This window comes from Cinclus cinclus, chromosome 1 (genome assembly GCF_963662255.1).
Source record: "Cinclus cinclus chromosome 1, bCinCin1.1, whole genome shotgun sequence".
NCBI classification, from domain to species: Eukaryota; Metazoa; Chordata; class Aves; order Passeriformes; family Cinclidae; genus Cinclus; species Cinclus cinclus.
In genome coordinates, this window is record NC_085046.1 from 100,555,497 (window position 1) to 100,569,138 (window position 13,642).

Consider the following 13,642-nt stretch of genomic DNA (forward strand, 5'->3'; position numbering starts at 1 on the left):
AGAACTTCAGTGCCAGATTCTCCAACCTTAAAAAATATTCCAGCAAGTTTCAGTTTAAAATAGTAGAAAAGGTGAATTTTCTACAATTATGAAATCTCCAAAGAGCTACAGAATTCACATCCTTAAGTTGTGTGAAATCTAGTTGTATTTCAAACTTCCCATTGATTCCAATTTGAATAATGACAATCTCATAATCTCATGACAAAAACCACTTTGAAAATCTATCCCAGTGACAAATTAATTAACATTCATTTTCAAATGGTGACCCTCAGAAGGTCCTGATCAACAACAGAGAAAGCTACCACATATGCACTAATTTCAAGTTTTATTTTTCATGTTGGTGAAACACACAGCCTCTTTTCAAGAGGCAGCATCTGTAGAGCTGTTACAAACACACTTTGTACTTTATTACACCACAGATTTGGGAAAAGAATGAGTAAAGCACAGGTTTCACACTGCACTTGATGATCTTGATGAGTAATGATGATCCACTTGAGTATTAAGTTACAGATAATTTAGAAATCTTCTGATTTTACATATACATTGCATCGGCCATTGCTCAGTCCCCATGCACAGTTTATTTTTTATTATAGTCAACACTGGTTTTGGAAACTCTCTTGCTGTAAATGTTATATTTTCCATTTTAGATCACTTAAATGGTATTTACATAAGTGTGCAAATTGCTCTGAAAGATAGAAACAAACACTAACACATAATATACAGACAGTTTTCTCTATAGTTAAACATTTACTAAAAGGCAGTTCACATTCCTAACACACTTTCACTGTCTAAAATAGGAGAGAATAAGTTATATAAAATAGACCATCTTATTTTCAGATGCTTCCACTTCTGCAGATTTGGTCTTTGCAGCAACATTGCAATTAAAGATTAAGATTCTACTACTAAGAATCAGAAATGTCAATTCAATGGCAGCTTAACATGTTTAGTATCAACCACTTTTGTTCCAGATTTTCCACACTTGGCACAGAACAAAGAAACAACTTGAGGGAGATGGGAAAACAGTTTTGAACATATTTTTCTTTTTTGGCCATATGGAAAGTATGTTTTAAAAATGCAACAAATCATTTCATTTTTTCTTTTAATGGCCTGTTAGTGTTACAAGCACAGTTTAAATAAATCTGAAAATTCTTCCAGAGAAGCACGCAAAGTTCCCAGTTTTCTTATGTACCTCATCATTTCAGATACATACAATTGTTCACACACACAAAAAGCAGACTCCTTGGGCTCACAGAACAAAACTGATTTCAGAACTAGAAGGAGCAGGAAATGCTTGAAGAAAATTCCTTAGTGTTCCCTGAGTTTCTACGTGTGCATTTTTTCTACCATAGTAAGTGTTATGTTCAACTTGAATCAAATACAGCAAAAATTCTAGAAGAGTTCTAGAATTCTAGGAAAGTCTTCAAAAACCATCATTCATGAAAGCATTCTTGGTGAAAAACAACTCAATTCCTAAAATTTCATAGTCAAAACTTTTATATACATCATCAATATCAAAGGGAAATTACCCTTCAGATAGTGAAGAACTACAGGTGGATCTTAAATAGGTTTAAAACTCATGGTTATTATTACACAAAACAAAGACACAAAACTGGTTTTTGAACACCCATTAAATTGAATGTGACTTTCTAATGAGACAGAAAATTATGCTGCACTTTGTGCTCCCATCTCAATGTTACTAAGTGCTATTCACCCCAAGGGAAGTGAGCATTAGCCCTCTAAAATTTGAACCTTCATCACAATTACACCTGACACAATTTTGTCAGACATATGCTTGATATTTTTGATGACAACCAATTCCTTAATATGGCAGAAACTATCTCAACACTTTAGACTGTGCTTTTGGTCTCCTGTTTATGGAGCTTTGGGCATCACATACAAATCCTTGCTGGATTCCAAGTGATGTCACCCTACGTCAGACCTTGCTTAGGTCCTGCTGAAGAAACAAGCCACAGATACAACCTCTAGACTTAACAACTTTTAAGCACAAAATGGTGAAACAAATTTAGGACACTAAAGAAGCTTGCAAAACACACGGTGACTTGAAACCAAATAGAAATAGGATGCGTTAAAATTTGGTTACCTTGGATTCTAAGCTAGTTTGAATAACGCCACTTACAGGAGATATCTGTTCAAAGCTTTGAAAATAAGAAAGACTCAAATGTCTTCATAGACTAGCATACTGATTAGCAAATTAACACCTAGGATGCTCATGAACTCAAACATATCACTAAAACATTCCACCTAAGTCCTTGTTAAACATTTGTCTTCAGAAGTTTTTATTTATTGCACGTTACCTGCTAACTTCAGTTTCTTTTTTGGTTATGGCACACTTCAAAAACACTGCTAGGAATGGCTGCTCACTCCTTCCTTTTCTAAGGTGCACATTACAAACACTATAGACACATTTACTTCCAAGCAGTTCAGGTCAATAAATTCCTTATGAGGAAAGGCAGATGTGCATTTTTAAGCTTGCAAGATAACTTCAACCTAGCTTAGTGTTTTTCACACTCATGTGGATACTGTAAGAAATAAGGTATTAAAATAATATTCCCCAGTGAAGTAAGAACACGTTGAAAACAAACTAAATGCTCCCCCTAGTGCTTCCACAAGTAAAAAACTTGCCTGGCACAGTCTGCCTTAAATGGTCTTAAAAAGGAGATAAATAGCCAGATGAATGATCACACATTGAACTCTGAAAACAACTGCAAACATCTTACTGGGACCAAAAGTGTCAGCTGTTGAAATCCAGCATTTAAAATTTTGTACCACTCTCCCTCCAGTGCTTCTGAGGTTTTGGTTTCTTTTAAACTGTGCTTTTAGTAAAACTCTTCTTAATTTTATCCCGTCAGCTGAAGGCAGGGCCCTAAGGAAGTTCCTGCCAGGTAAGAGATGAAGTCCAAAGATGTTTCAAGATGATAGGTACAATCATGCTTTTTCTCCTGCATTGCACCCAGAAGCTGCCAAGTAAATATTAGGATTCCCATATCACAATTGCAATGAAGCTCTGGTAAATCTGGTACCTTTGGATACGCTCAGCATCACAGGTCAGTCAGATACTGATGACAACCTAGTCTGTAGCTAGCAGAGTCCACCAGAATATTCATCCTCTTCCTCATCAGCATGAGAACCCACTGCAGCTGGTCCTCTGGCTTTGTCTTGGGCAGCGTTTGGTGACTTCTTCTTGATTCCACCTCCTGGGACCACCAAGGTAAGACCAAGCTTGGCATACTGACAACAACAAGGCAAGTTTAATTTCTGTACTATCATAGAATTGACTGATGCTCACAATAAGCAAGCAGGCAACATGCAGTACAGAAACAAAGTGATGATGCTCAGGGTGTATTTTTCCAGCTTGGAATAAACATAACATTGGTTCATTTTTCTCAAATACTCTGAGAATGGGACATGAAATCTGTATTGATGCTGCTTAATATCGACTAAATCAGCCACATAGCTCCTCCGGTTCAAGCTTTATGTAGAAAAGAAATAATTCCAGTATGCAGCTGTTCATACATTATCTAGTATTAGATTACATAAACAGCCTTACAAGTGTTGTTCAGCAAGACTGGTAACTTAATTCTGACTATTCAACAAAGTAAAATTAGCCAATACTGCTACAAGGTTTGGCAGGGATGGATGTTTCCATTACTTTACACCTTTCCTATCTTATACTTCCTGCAATTTACAAATTCAATTAAATAAATAATGGTAGAGAAAGAGACACAACTTGCTCCAAATTCAAAATCTATCCTGAATGAGTACCTTTGCTAAGAATAAGCAATGGAAAAAACCATTTAATAATGCCATCCTGTAGGCATCATGTTCTGTTCATGTTTGTGTATATTTATCTGCAGCATGGTATTTTTGAGAAAAAGCAGAAGCAGCAAATTGTTCTTGCCCTTAAGGAAGCAAGCAGAAGAGGACTGAATTTTGGTGAACCCATTAAACAAATTCAGCAAATCCTAACAAGCTGTTCTTTCACCTAATCCTTCACACCATCTGACAGGCAGGCAATACCATCACTGGCAGGCAAAGTGAAATACAGGAAGCTCACAGCCAAAGGGCAGCATAATAGGAAATCACAATAAATATGTGGAGTGTGGTCTTCTTATTTGTGGGAATCGAGCTGGCTGACATCCAAAGCCAGACCAGTGTTTTTGGTGAGTTGCCCCTTGGCCCCAGACCTTGGAAGGCATTTGTTTAAGTTTATAACAGTTCCTAAGAAAGCTGTCAAAGGTTTTAAAACTGTTCATGGTAAAGCTTTATAACCCTCATTTCCTATTGGTTCCTCTGTTCCCAGTTATGTCATCCCTTTTCTCCTCCCAGTTCAGGAAAGTTCTTGTATCCTTGTACCCCCATTGGTTTATGTTCACTGCATTGTTCCACCCATCCTACCTTACTGGTTACTGCCCCATATTACTCCTCCCTTGCACCACTTTTCCCTTTACCCATTGGATTCTCACCCTGGACCCACCTCTCCTCATCCCTTATAAATACCTGGATTTTCCCTCAGCCTTGTCTTCGACCCTTAGCTCTTAGTGTGTGCACGTGTTTTGGGCCTTGTCCCACATTTTCTTTTATGGTTATTAAAGTATTTAGTTCCAGAGTTATGGTGTGGACCCGTTCCTCATTTCACCACCCTGATATCCGGGGACCTTTAGAGGTTGGTCAGGGAGACTGCCCTTGAGTCTCACGCCTTAAGTACTGAAAAACAAAAACCCCGACACTTATTTTCCTCTACTAGGAAAGAAAGTCCACCCTCCTATCTGAAAAAAAAAACCCAATCACAGGATCTGTCTACTTACATCATTATCCATGTATTTGAAGAGTGGAGAATTACAGACTTCAGAAACTTGATCCTGATCCTGCTGATCATATCCTTCTAAAAGTTGCTCCAGTGCTGCACAGTCTTCACTTCCATTAAATCCTGGTATACTGAAGGAAATTAAGAGTTGACTTCTTCAGGTATATGAATCATATCCATAAAAATTAAACTTTAAGTAATATTAGTTTGCACACTGCAAATAAGACCACAATCCTAGTCAAGAGAAAACAAGAATATTAGATTTTTAATATTATTTTCCTGATCAGTCAATAAACTCTTTCTCCACTTTACATACAGCAAAATTCTGTCATGAGTTTCTGTATATAAAACTGGAGATTTGGAAAAAATTAGCAAGATGTTTAAAGACTGACCTTTTAATATTATTTCTAAAGGTAAAGTAGTACAATTTAACTTATACATATGTTCATTTCACTAAAGACACAGTTTAAGTAAAAACATACTGTTTTGAGATTTTGCTACTGAAGTTTCAATGAAAGCTGAAATGAAGAATTGCCAGGGTTAAACAATAATCCATATTTTGACACCAAAATTTTCTCTTGTAACATGGCAAGAACTTTTAACATCCATCTCATTTTCCCTGTTACACATAACTAGTTCTTTATGACTTTGTATTTTAGGTTTGTTAAGAAGAATCACGGTAGCCATTACAGCTAAATATATCACGTGTGAAAAAGTTTCCTGATAGCCATACACCAGGGAACATTATTATTGTACTGTAAGTCAAGAGAAGTGCAGGTTAAAAATGTATGAAAGAACAATGCCAAGCAAGGTAGATCTACACTAGCTAAACATCCAGTTTAAAATTATAGGGCATGAAGTAGACTTACCTGTAGCTTTCCCTCACACATCTTTCTGCAGCAACATAATCATTTCTATGAAGATGAACTAAGACTTGAGCAATAGTTTTCTAAACAAAACAAAGCAAAAAAAAGAGTAAGCCTTATGATGCTTTAGAAATTAAAAATAAAATATGAGAAAAATAATAGATTGGAGTATGAGAAAGGTCATTTCAATCCACAATCATCCTAAAATACTGACACAAATTACTTAGAACAATCTAGTGAAAAAGTAGAGAGCCATCTCTTCAGCTGGTACGTAATAGGTTATCTCCCATAACATTTTAATGGATTGTTGTCCCAAGTATCAGTTTTTGTAGTTTGTTTTTATGGTAAAATCTTTATTTTTTATGTGTTGTTTGGTTTTCACAGCTCTTATATATAGATAACAGCACCTTAAAAATTATAAAAGCACAGCTAAAGCTTGGGGAAACACCACTACCACAAACTCTCACCATTTAGCAAGAAACTTATCACTGAATGAAGAGGTACCCATCATCTGTCAGATGTCAGTAACAACAAAACTAAAAAAACTGAAATGTACTATCAGAAGCTGTCACTTAGAAATTACCTTATAGCAAGTGGGGTAGTTTTCAATTTCCTTATAAATACTTTTTTCCTTTTGAAGAGACAGAGCAGCCTCATCTAATCTAAAAACCAAAAAAACAGGAGTTTCAGTGCCAGGAATACAACACAATGAACCCAAGGCTAATTACAAAGTGTTTAACCAATACAGTGGCAAGTCCACTGGAATAAACAGCAAAACAACTAAAAACCAACAGTGATCTATAAACAGAGTAGGTAAATACACAGTGAGCAATTCCTTTTGCTAAGAACATCTCTGGTATTTATTCAGAGAAACCTTGGTGTTTGTAACATTGTACAAGACAAATGCTTTGTTACATACAATAGCACTTTTCTCTATGTCCTGAGGTTACTATAAACTATCAGTAAGCCTGATATCCATGAAGTAGCAATATAGTTCTTAAAGGACCTAAATGTTTCAGTGAAGCACGTCTAAGATGAACTGAAGGTCAAGTTCGGTGTAAGTGATTTACAATTAAACTTGTCTCACTGAGACTTCAAGATTCACTCTTTTTCAAGGAGTCCAGAATCCTGCCTGGATTCTTCCTGCCTGCAGCAATTTCTTTCCTCAGGTGAGTTCTAATTCCTCTCTTTTACATCCCACAGCTACAGAAGACTTTCAAGTACTTTCTACATACTAATGTTGGAAAAAAACCAAAAAATCCTGCAGTATTTTAAGAATTAATGAAAACTGCTGTTTTCACAAAGCAACTTTCAGCTCACATTCTCCTATCCCAGAACACAAAACGGGTGATTCCTGGATGAACATGGTATATCCCATAAAAACTGGAACTTAGGTTAAAGTGAGTTTCAAATAAGAATAGCACATAAACCAAACAACATCAAGACAAAAAAACACAGTCAAAATCAAATTCTAAGGTCCAATTACATTAAAAGAACAAAAAGGGATAAAGCTATACCTGCGTCCTCTGACCAGAAGTCTTGATGCCTTCCCCAGCATTTCTAATGCCTGCCGTAAACGTTCTTCATTCTAGAGAAGAAAAAGAAAAATTCAGACATCCTTATTTCATTTCCATAGAATTAATACCACTAGAACTTAGTCTAAGTGTGTCACCTGTAACTTAGAATTCTAACTGTTAGTTATTAGATCAGCAGTTCACACACTCAAGGGAAACATTTAGTGTTTTGGAGCTCCCAAGTTCCACAGCCAGGTCCTGCATGGATCTGCTCAGCAGAGGAATGTCAATGCAAATTTGCTAATGTGGAAACACATGATAACTGACAAAAGAGAAGTACATCAAAGCCACTTGCAAAACAGCAAATCACTGGCTCATGGAGTGGGCGGAGCACCAAGCAAAATCTTTTCTTCTATGCATTCAGGGATTTCTAATTATTTTGAGTTTCAGTACACAACAGCAGACAGGTTTTCTACCCTCTGTGCTGCCCAACAAGAGGCAGAACACTTGAACTAGAAAATTCAGATTCTGTCAAGTCCTAAACTGAGAAAAAGGCAAAGCAAACTGACTCCTAACTTTTGTCATCTCCTTCTCTACACAGAATGAGAAGCCTTCAGCTCCATTACTCAGCCACTCAAGTAAATTGAAGGAAACGTAATTCAGAACCTAATCTTAGGCTCTTTCTTTATAGCTGAAAGAAAAAAACCCAAAAAAACCAGAAACACCCACAAAAATCCCCCACTTACTTCAAACACCGATGCTGCTTGCTGATAGAGCTGCACAGCCTTCTCTGGACTCACATTTTCTATTAACCTGTAATAAACATCAATACTTTCTCTTCAGATGAAAGAAAAATATTTTTTTACCTGAAAGCATCAAAAAGACATAAAAGAAAACCATAGACATACCCATGCCCTACACAGATTCTAGCTACCAATAAGTCAGACTCACTTTCCAGCCCGTTCCAGTGCAATGGCTGCTGTGTCTGGTGTCCCATTCTCCAGGTACATCATACTGGCTTTCTCAATCAGCTGAACTGCTTCAGGAAGCCTCTGCATCTCCTGCAAGGCAATAGCCACAACACTGTTGTCAGAAAAGGAGCCTATGTGGAAGGACACAAATCAAAGCAAATTACAATAACTTATTTATTAAGGTTCTAATTTTTATTTACAAACTTGCAGAGCTAGTGAAAATTGACCATCAACTCCATAAAATTCACTTTTAAGTACTAAACTTTTGTGTAAATCATGAACTTGTGGTAGTTTAGAGTAAAAGCAGCACCACTCTTCTGTTACCCTCTGACATGAGGTACTCTTCTTTCCTTCTACAAAAGGTAAGCTATTTTTCCCCTCAAATACAAATGTTGCTTTCCTAATATACTGAAGGTAGAGGTGGGGACTATGAGTCAACTAAAAAATGTCACTTGAATATGCAATTTGCTTACATGTATTTGTAAAATGGTCCAGTGCACAATATTCATCACTATCAAATGGAACTTAAAAATAAAAACTAGTAAATGAGAATACCTTTAGCATCATGCCAGCTTGTTCATAAGCTCTGCAGAGAAAAAAAAAATGTACAATTTGGTCAGAGATGGTGTATTAAAACAAGCTGGAGTTATGAAGCAAAAGTTAACATGCATTGACTATCTAACATCTTCACTGTTAGCATTTAATGCTTTGAGGATGTTTCAAGTGTTTCATTTAATAACACAGTACATGTGTAACTTTATCTTCCACAAAATTCAACCACACTCCCCAGTAAGAATCTATTCTAACCTGATCCCCAGGCAATATTTGGATTATTGTCATCTCTGAAGTACCCTTTGATTAAAAATTTCTAAATTAGCTCAACAGTGTAGAATTTCAAAATTATGAGAAATTCATCTAAGAAAAAATATTTGCTATGGAAAGGTGCTGAAGAATGACAAAATCATCATTTCTTCAGGTGGCCATTACAGTTTTTCAGTCTTTCCTAGCTCACACTTCCATTGAACTAATTTTGAAGCAGCAAAATTACTTGAATCACAACACTTACTGCACTGAGATCAAAATGACAGTTCATGCTTGTACCGTATGTTAAAAAATCTGTTTCAGATTACTTAGCACTTCTGTACTTACTTGGCAGCATGAAAGAGACTGGACATAAAATTGCTGAAGTCAAGGACAAAAGCCACAGAAATATAATGCAGGAAAAATACTAATGTACAAAATCTTATACAACTACTAATTTCAAAGCAAGGAAACTCATAAAGGCAAAATGAACCTACTAGAAGTGCAGGCAGGCTGTCAAAAATAAATAATTCTAAGGACAGAATAAATGCAATATACCAATGTACAGCTACATATAAAGTTGTAAAAAGCAAATTTACTTAAAATATGTTCCTGCTTATTAAATAGTACTACAAGTACTGTCATAATGTCAGAACTTCATTTAGTTTATACCATGCATGAATAGGTTATTAAAAACCAATTAAATTACTGAAGCAGTACCTAGGTATCTCAGGCACCTGTCAGCTGTTATTTAGGACAACATTAACTTTCTCATCAAGAGTTTAGTTTTCCCATTCAGAGAACACAGAAACAGACTTTAAAAAGCAAATCCGTTACACTGACAAAATGAGCAAATATATTAAATAAGCTGCTACCAACCCCCATTACTCCAATCTAAGTAGCAATTAGTCAGCTTCTTGGAAAGAAAGAATCTGAGACAGTGTAAAGATACGCTTTATTGTTTTCATGCGCCTCAGCTTCCCGTAAGCAGGCTTCCCTTGCCTGGTCAAACTGCTTGGCATTCTTAAAAGCAACAGCTGAAAGAAAGCAAATAAGGATTTTATTTACAACTTGACATTGTCTTCTTTTATAACACTGCTGCTAGAGAGTTTAGCTACTTAAAGATGCAAACAGGCTCTTTAAATGCATGGTTACAGTTTACCAAAGTCTTCCCAAAAATCCCACGCAGTTCTCCCAGCTTCATTAGTTACTTAGTTACCATTAAAGACATTCATTATCAACACCCCTTCCATACTACCACAGTATCATGCATAGCTCTCAATGTGTTTAGCTGGACTTTGAAAGTCACTATGCTGTATTTTAATTACAGAAATGGAGGAACACATATTTATATAATTTTAATCATTAGGAGCTATACAAAGTCAGAAATGTGCCACCAACGAAGCATACCCATAACTTTGCCAGCACACAGGGTACAAATATGTATTTCTATCTCATTAAAGTAATAACATATGAAGTAAGATTTAAAATAAATTCCAATTTATAAATGCTCCAGTTGTTCTTCCAAGTTTGTATTTTTGTATTCAGTCTTAGGTGAGTAAGTAGGAATGCCTACAGTAAGAAGACAAAAGACCACGACAAAATGCTACTAAGGGAAAGAAGAAAATACTTAAGAACAAAAAGAAATCAACTAGTAAGGATTTTATATTCAGTGTGCCACTTGACTTGACCTTACTGTGCCTGAAAAAAAAAAAAAACAACCTGGCAGCATCTCAACCTACTGAGACAGTCTCGTCTGTTGTTTTGTAGATAAAGTCACAGGATTTGGGGGTGGACAAGTGAAAGAAGGAAAGAAAGCTTTATTTTTGTCACATATAGAAGTATCAAAAATAGTTGTAAGCTTGAAAAAAAATTGGTTTTGGAAACTGTTCTAGATCTCCAAGTACAATCTGAAATTTATTTTACAATGCTGCCAAAAGGATTTTTTGTTGTTTCATCTTACCTTTAGTCTTCACAACATTTTTACTTATGCAGCAATGTAATAAAAATGTGCACCACGTTATCAGGGACTAAGCTAAATGAATACTTTGAAACATATAGGGCAGTAGTTCCAGCCACACATACCTGCCTTCCCATATTCAGTAGCTGCACTGTCATAATCTGGTTTCCACTTTAAGAATCCAGTTTTCAGGCTAAAACACAAAAAAAATAGTAATTAGTAAATTAGTAAAGATTTTATGTTTTTCCATCAAGGCACTTCAGATACATTTCAAACTTTAGAATACACCTGGAAATGAGCAATTACCTATGTGCCAATACTATGGTGGCATCACTACTGTAAAAACAAATGGCAGCACTGTTAAGAATTGTATAAAGCACTGCAATTATATCCCATAGTTACAACCCTCACCCTAACATGCTTCTACTGTTCCCAGAGTCTTCCCAAGTCTATCTTCTCAGCAGTAAGAAGGCAGCAGAAGAAAAATACTTCCTCCTACAACAACATGGTATTTCCAGATTTCTTATACCATGACACCTGACAATATTTTTTTCACACATCAGTTTCCAGCATTCCTCTACATGATTTTTTTTCTTTACTTCTGAGAATTAACAAAGACTCTCCAATACATACACAAATAAAAGAATTTACTTACCAGCCCAAAGACTTATATGTCATTATATGTCTACAACAGATCATGACACTAAAAGGTGCTACGTGTAGGCACAGATACATAGGGGAAAATTAACACTGGAAAATTAGATGAGTCATTAGGCAATTTGGAATCCAATATGCTGACTTCCTCATTTCTAAAAGAAATTAAAATATTACCATAACTTTACAGTCTATTTGCATATTTGTTGTAGGCCAACACATTATATGCAACACATTCTTTACTTGGCAAAACAGTTGTATATAGATCCTAAGGTGATCTTGTTGTCTTACTTGGATGACGACCACAGATGACTCTAAAACAAGTCTTCAAATTGTGATATTTTTATCACAGTCAGAGTCTCAAATGCATCAAGCTGAAATACACAATGCACTCAATCTACACACAATTTGAGGTCTCAGTGCCTTTTATTTTAAGAGTTCTCCAGATAAGATTGAAATTAATCCTGCTGGAGAGCACTTTTGGTCAAGTAACTTGAGCAAAATATGCTGGGTTTTTCGATTTCAAAGCTTTCCCTCTATGCCAATTCATGCATTTGATCCATAATTTCCAGAGGGCCTGTCACTATTCTTACTAAAACTATGGCATCTTTGGATTTGTCAGCTCTATTACATCTATACCGCTCTGTGTGCGGTTCAGACTTATAGGCAAAATGGCTGTATTCAGTGTTAAAATGCACAGTAGCAGCCTATCACAGATGTAAAGATCTCCAAGATAAACGTATGTACACGTCTTTGAAGCCACCTAAGAAGCAATAATCACACATTCCTCACGGGCAGGAAATAAACAAATACCACCTCCGCAAAGTCAAGCCCTTTTATCAAACACAGTCTCCGTAACTCTTCTCCCACTTGTCTGTAGCCTTAAGATGTGCCAGGGGAGGTTTGCGATGGACAACTGGAAGAAATTCTTCACAGAAATGGTTATTAGATATTGGAATGGGAGGTGATAGAGTAGCCATTCCCAGAGGTGTTAAGGAAAGAATGGAGGTGGCATTCAGCGCCCTGGTCTAATTGACAGAATGGTGCTGGGTCACAGGCTGGATTCGATCATCTCAGAGACCTTTTCCAACCTAACTGATGGTGTGACTTGTCTTCCTCCCACTAACTTTAGCAGAAGGGCAGAGGTGACAGTGCTCGCCTTGCCGTCAGGGTGGAAGCAATAGAGGCCACAAGGCCCTAAAGGAAACTGCTCAGGCTCCAGGCCTCGGAGCCGCACCGCCCCCACTGTGGAGCCTTAGGGCCGCTTTACCGGCCCTGCTCGGGGCAGCAGGCCCTCTACAGCACCCAGCCCTCGTAGGGAGCGTCCCTTCAGGCAGAGGAGGGCCGAGCAGCCTTGCCCCTGACTCCCTTACCCCGGCCCCGATACCTCCCTCCCCTTCTCCCGAAGTGCCGCCGCCTGGCACACGGAGTCTCCTCAGCCCCCCTGTCAGGCCCGGAGGGACACGCCGCCTCCATGGGGCAAAGGAGCGCCGGGCGGCCCGGACAGCGCGGGTGCCGAGCTGGCAGCCGCTCGCTAACTCCTCCCAGCCCGCACCCTCCGCCCCGCTGCCCTCCGCTCACTATTTCTCCGCTTTTGCGATATGCTCCAGTGCTTCGTTAATCTTCTGCGCCGCCATCTCGCCAGCGCGGCGGGCCGGGCTCGGCCACGTTCCGCCGCCTCCCTGCGCTGCGGCTACGGAACGGCGCAGGGATCACCGGCACCGGGGCAGCGGGAGGAGCGGCCCGGGCCCCGCCTGCTCCCCGCGCCTGCGCCGCGGCCGGAGTGCCCTGAGTGCCCGGAGTGCTGCGGGCGGTCCCGGAGTGCCCCGAGTGCCCCGAGTGCTGCGGGCGGTCCCGGAGTGCCCCGAGTGCCCCGAGTGCCCGGAGCGCTGCGGGCCGACCCCGGGGGCGGAGCCGCCGGCGCGGCCTGTGCGGGCCGGGGTGCCCAGAGCTGGGCACCTTCCGTGCGCAGCCACGTCGTGTGTTAGGCCGACAGAAGGTTTTCTTGAAAGAGAATCACACGTAATCCCAGAATCGTAAGGGACCTCTGG

General features: G+C 38.6%; 1 protein-coding gene across 1 annotated transcript; it reads right to left on the reverse strand.

Moving 5' to 3' along the window:
* Nucleotides 1-315: 315 nt before the first annotated feature.
* NAPG (NSF attachment protein gamma) lies at nt 316-13,258 on the reverse strand. The gene is made up of 12 exons (XM_062488052.1): nt 13,173-13,258; nt 11,063-11,130; nt 9,930-10,014; nt 9,326-9,343; nt 8,732-8,762; nt 8,157-8,266; nt 7,952-8,018; nt 7,209-7,279; nt 6,275-6,353; nt 5,695-5,774; nt 4,827-4,956; nt 316-3,249 (listed from the first exon to the last, which is right to left on the reverse strand). Exons 1-12 carry the CDS (start codon nt 13,226-13,228, stop codon nt 3,100-3,102), a joined length of 945 nt encoding a protein of 314 aa, XP_062344036.1. The 5' UTR covers nt 13,229-13,258; the 3' UTR covers nt 316-3,099.
* Between the last annotated feature and the right edge of the window lie 384 nt (nt 13,259-13,642).

Excerpts from the sequence above, each read along its gene's own strand:
- NAPG (XM_062488052.1), bottom strand. The coding sequence starts at position 13,228 with ATGGCGGCGCAGAAGATTAACGAAGCACTGGAGCATATCGCAAAAGCG. Across the intron at positions 11,131-13,172 it reads ATCGCAAAAGCGGAGAAATA|CCTGAAAACTGGATTCTTAA; the intron begins GTGAGCGGAGGG and ends TTTGTGTTTTAG. Across the intron at positions 8,267-8,731 it reads AAGCTGGCATGATGCTAAAG|GAGATGCAGAGGCTTCCTGA; the intron begins GTATTCTCATTT and ends ATTGCCTTGCAG.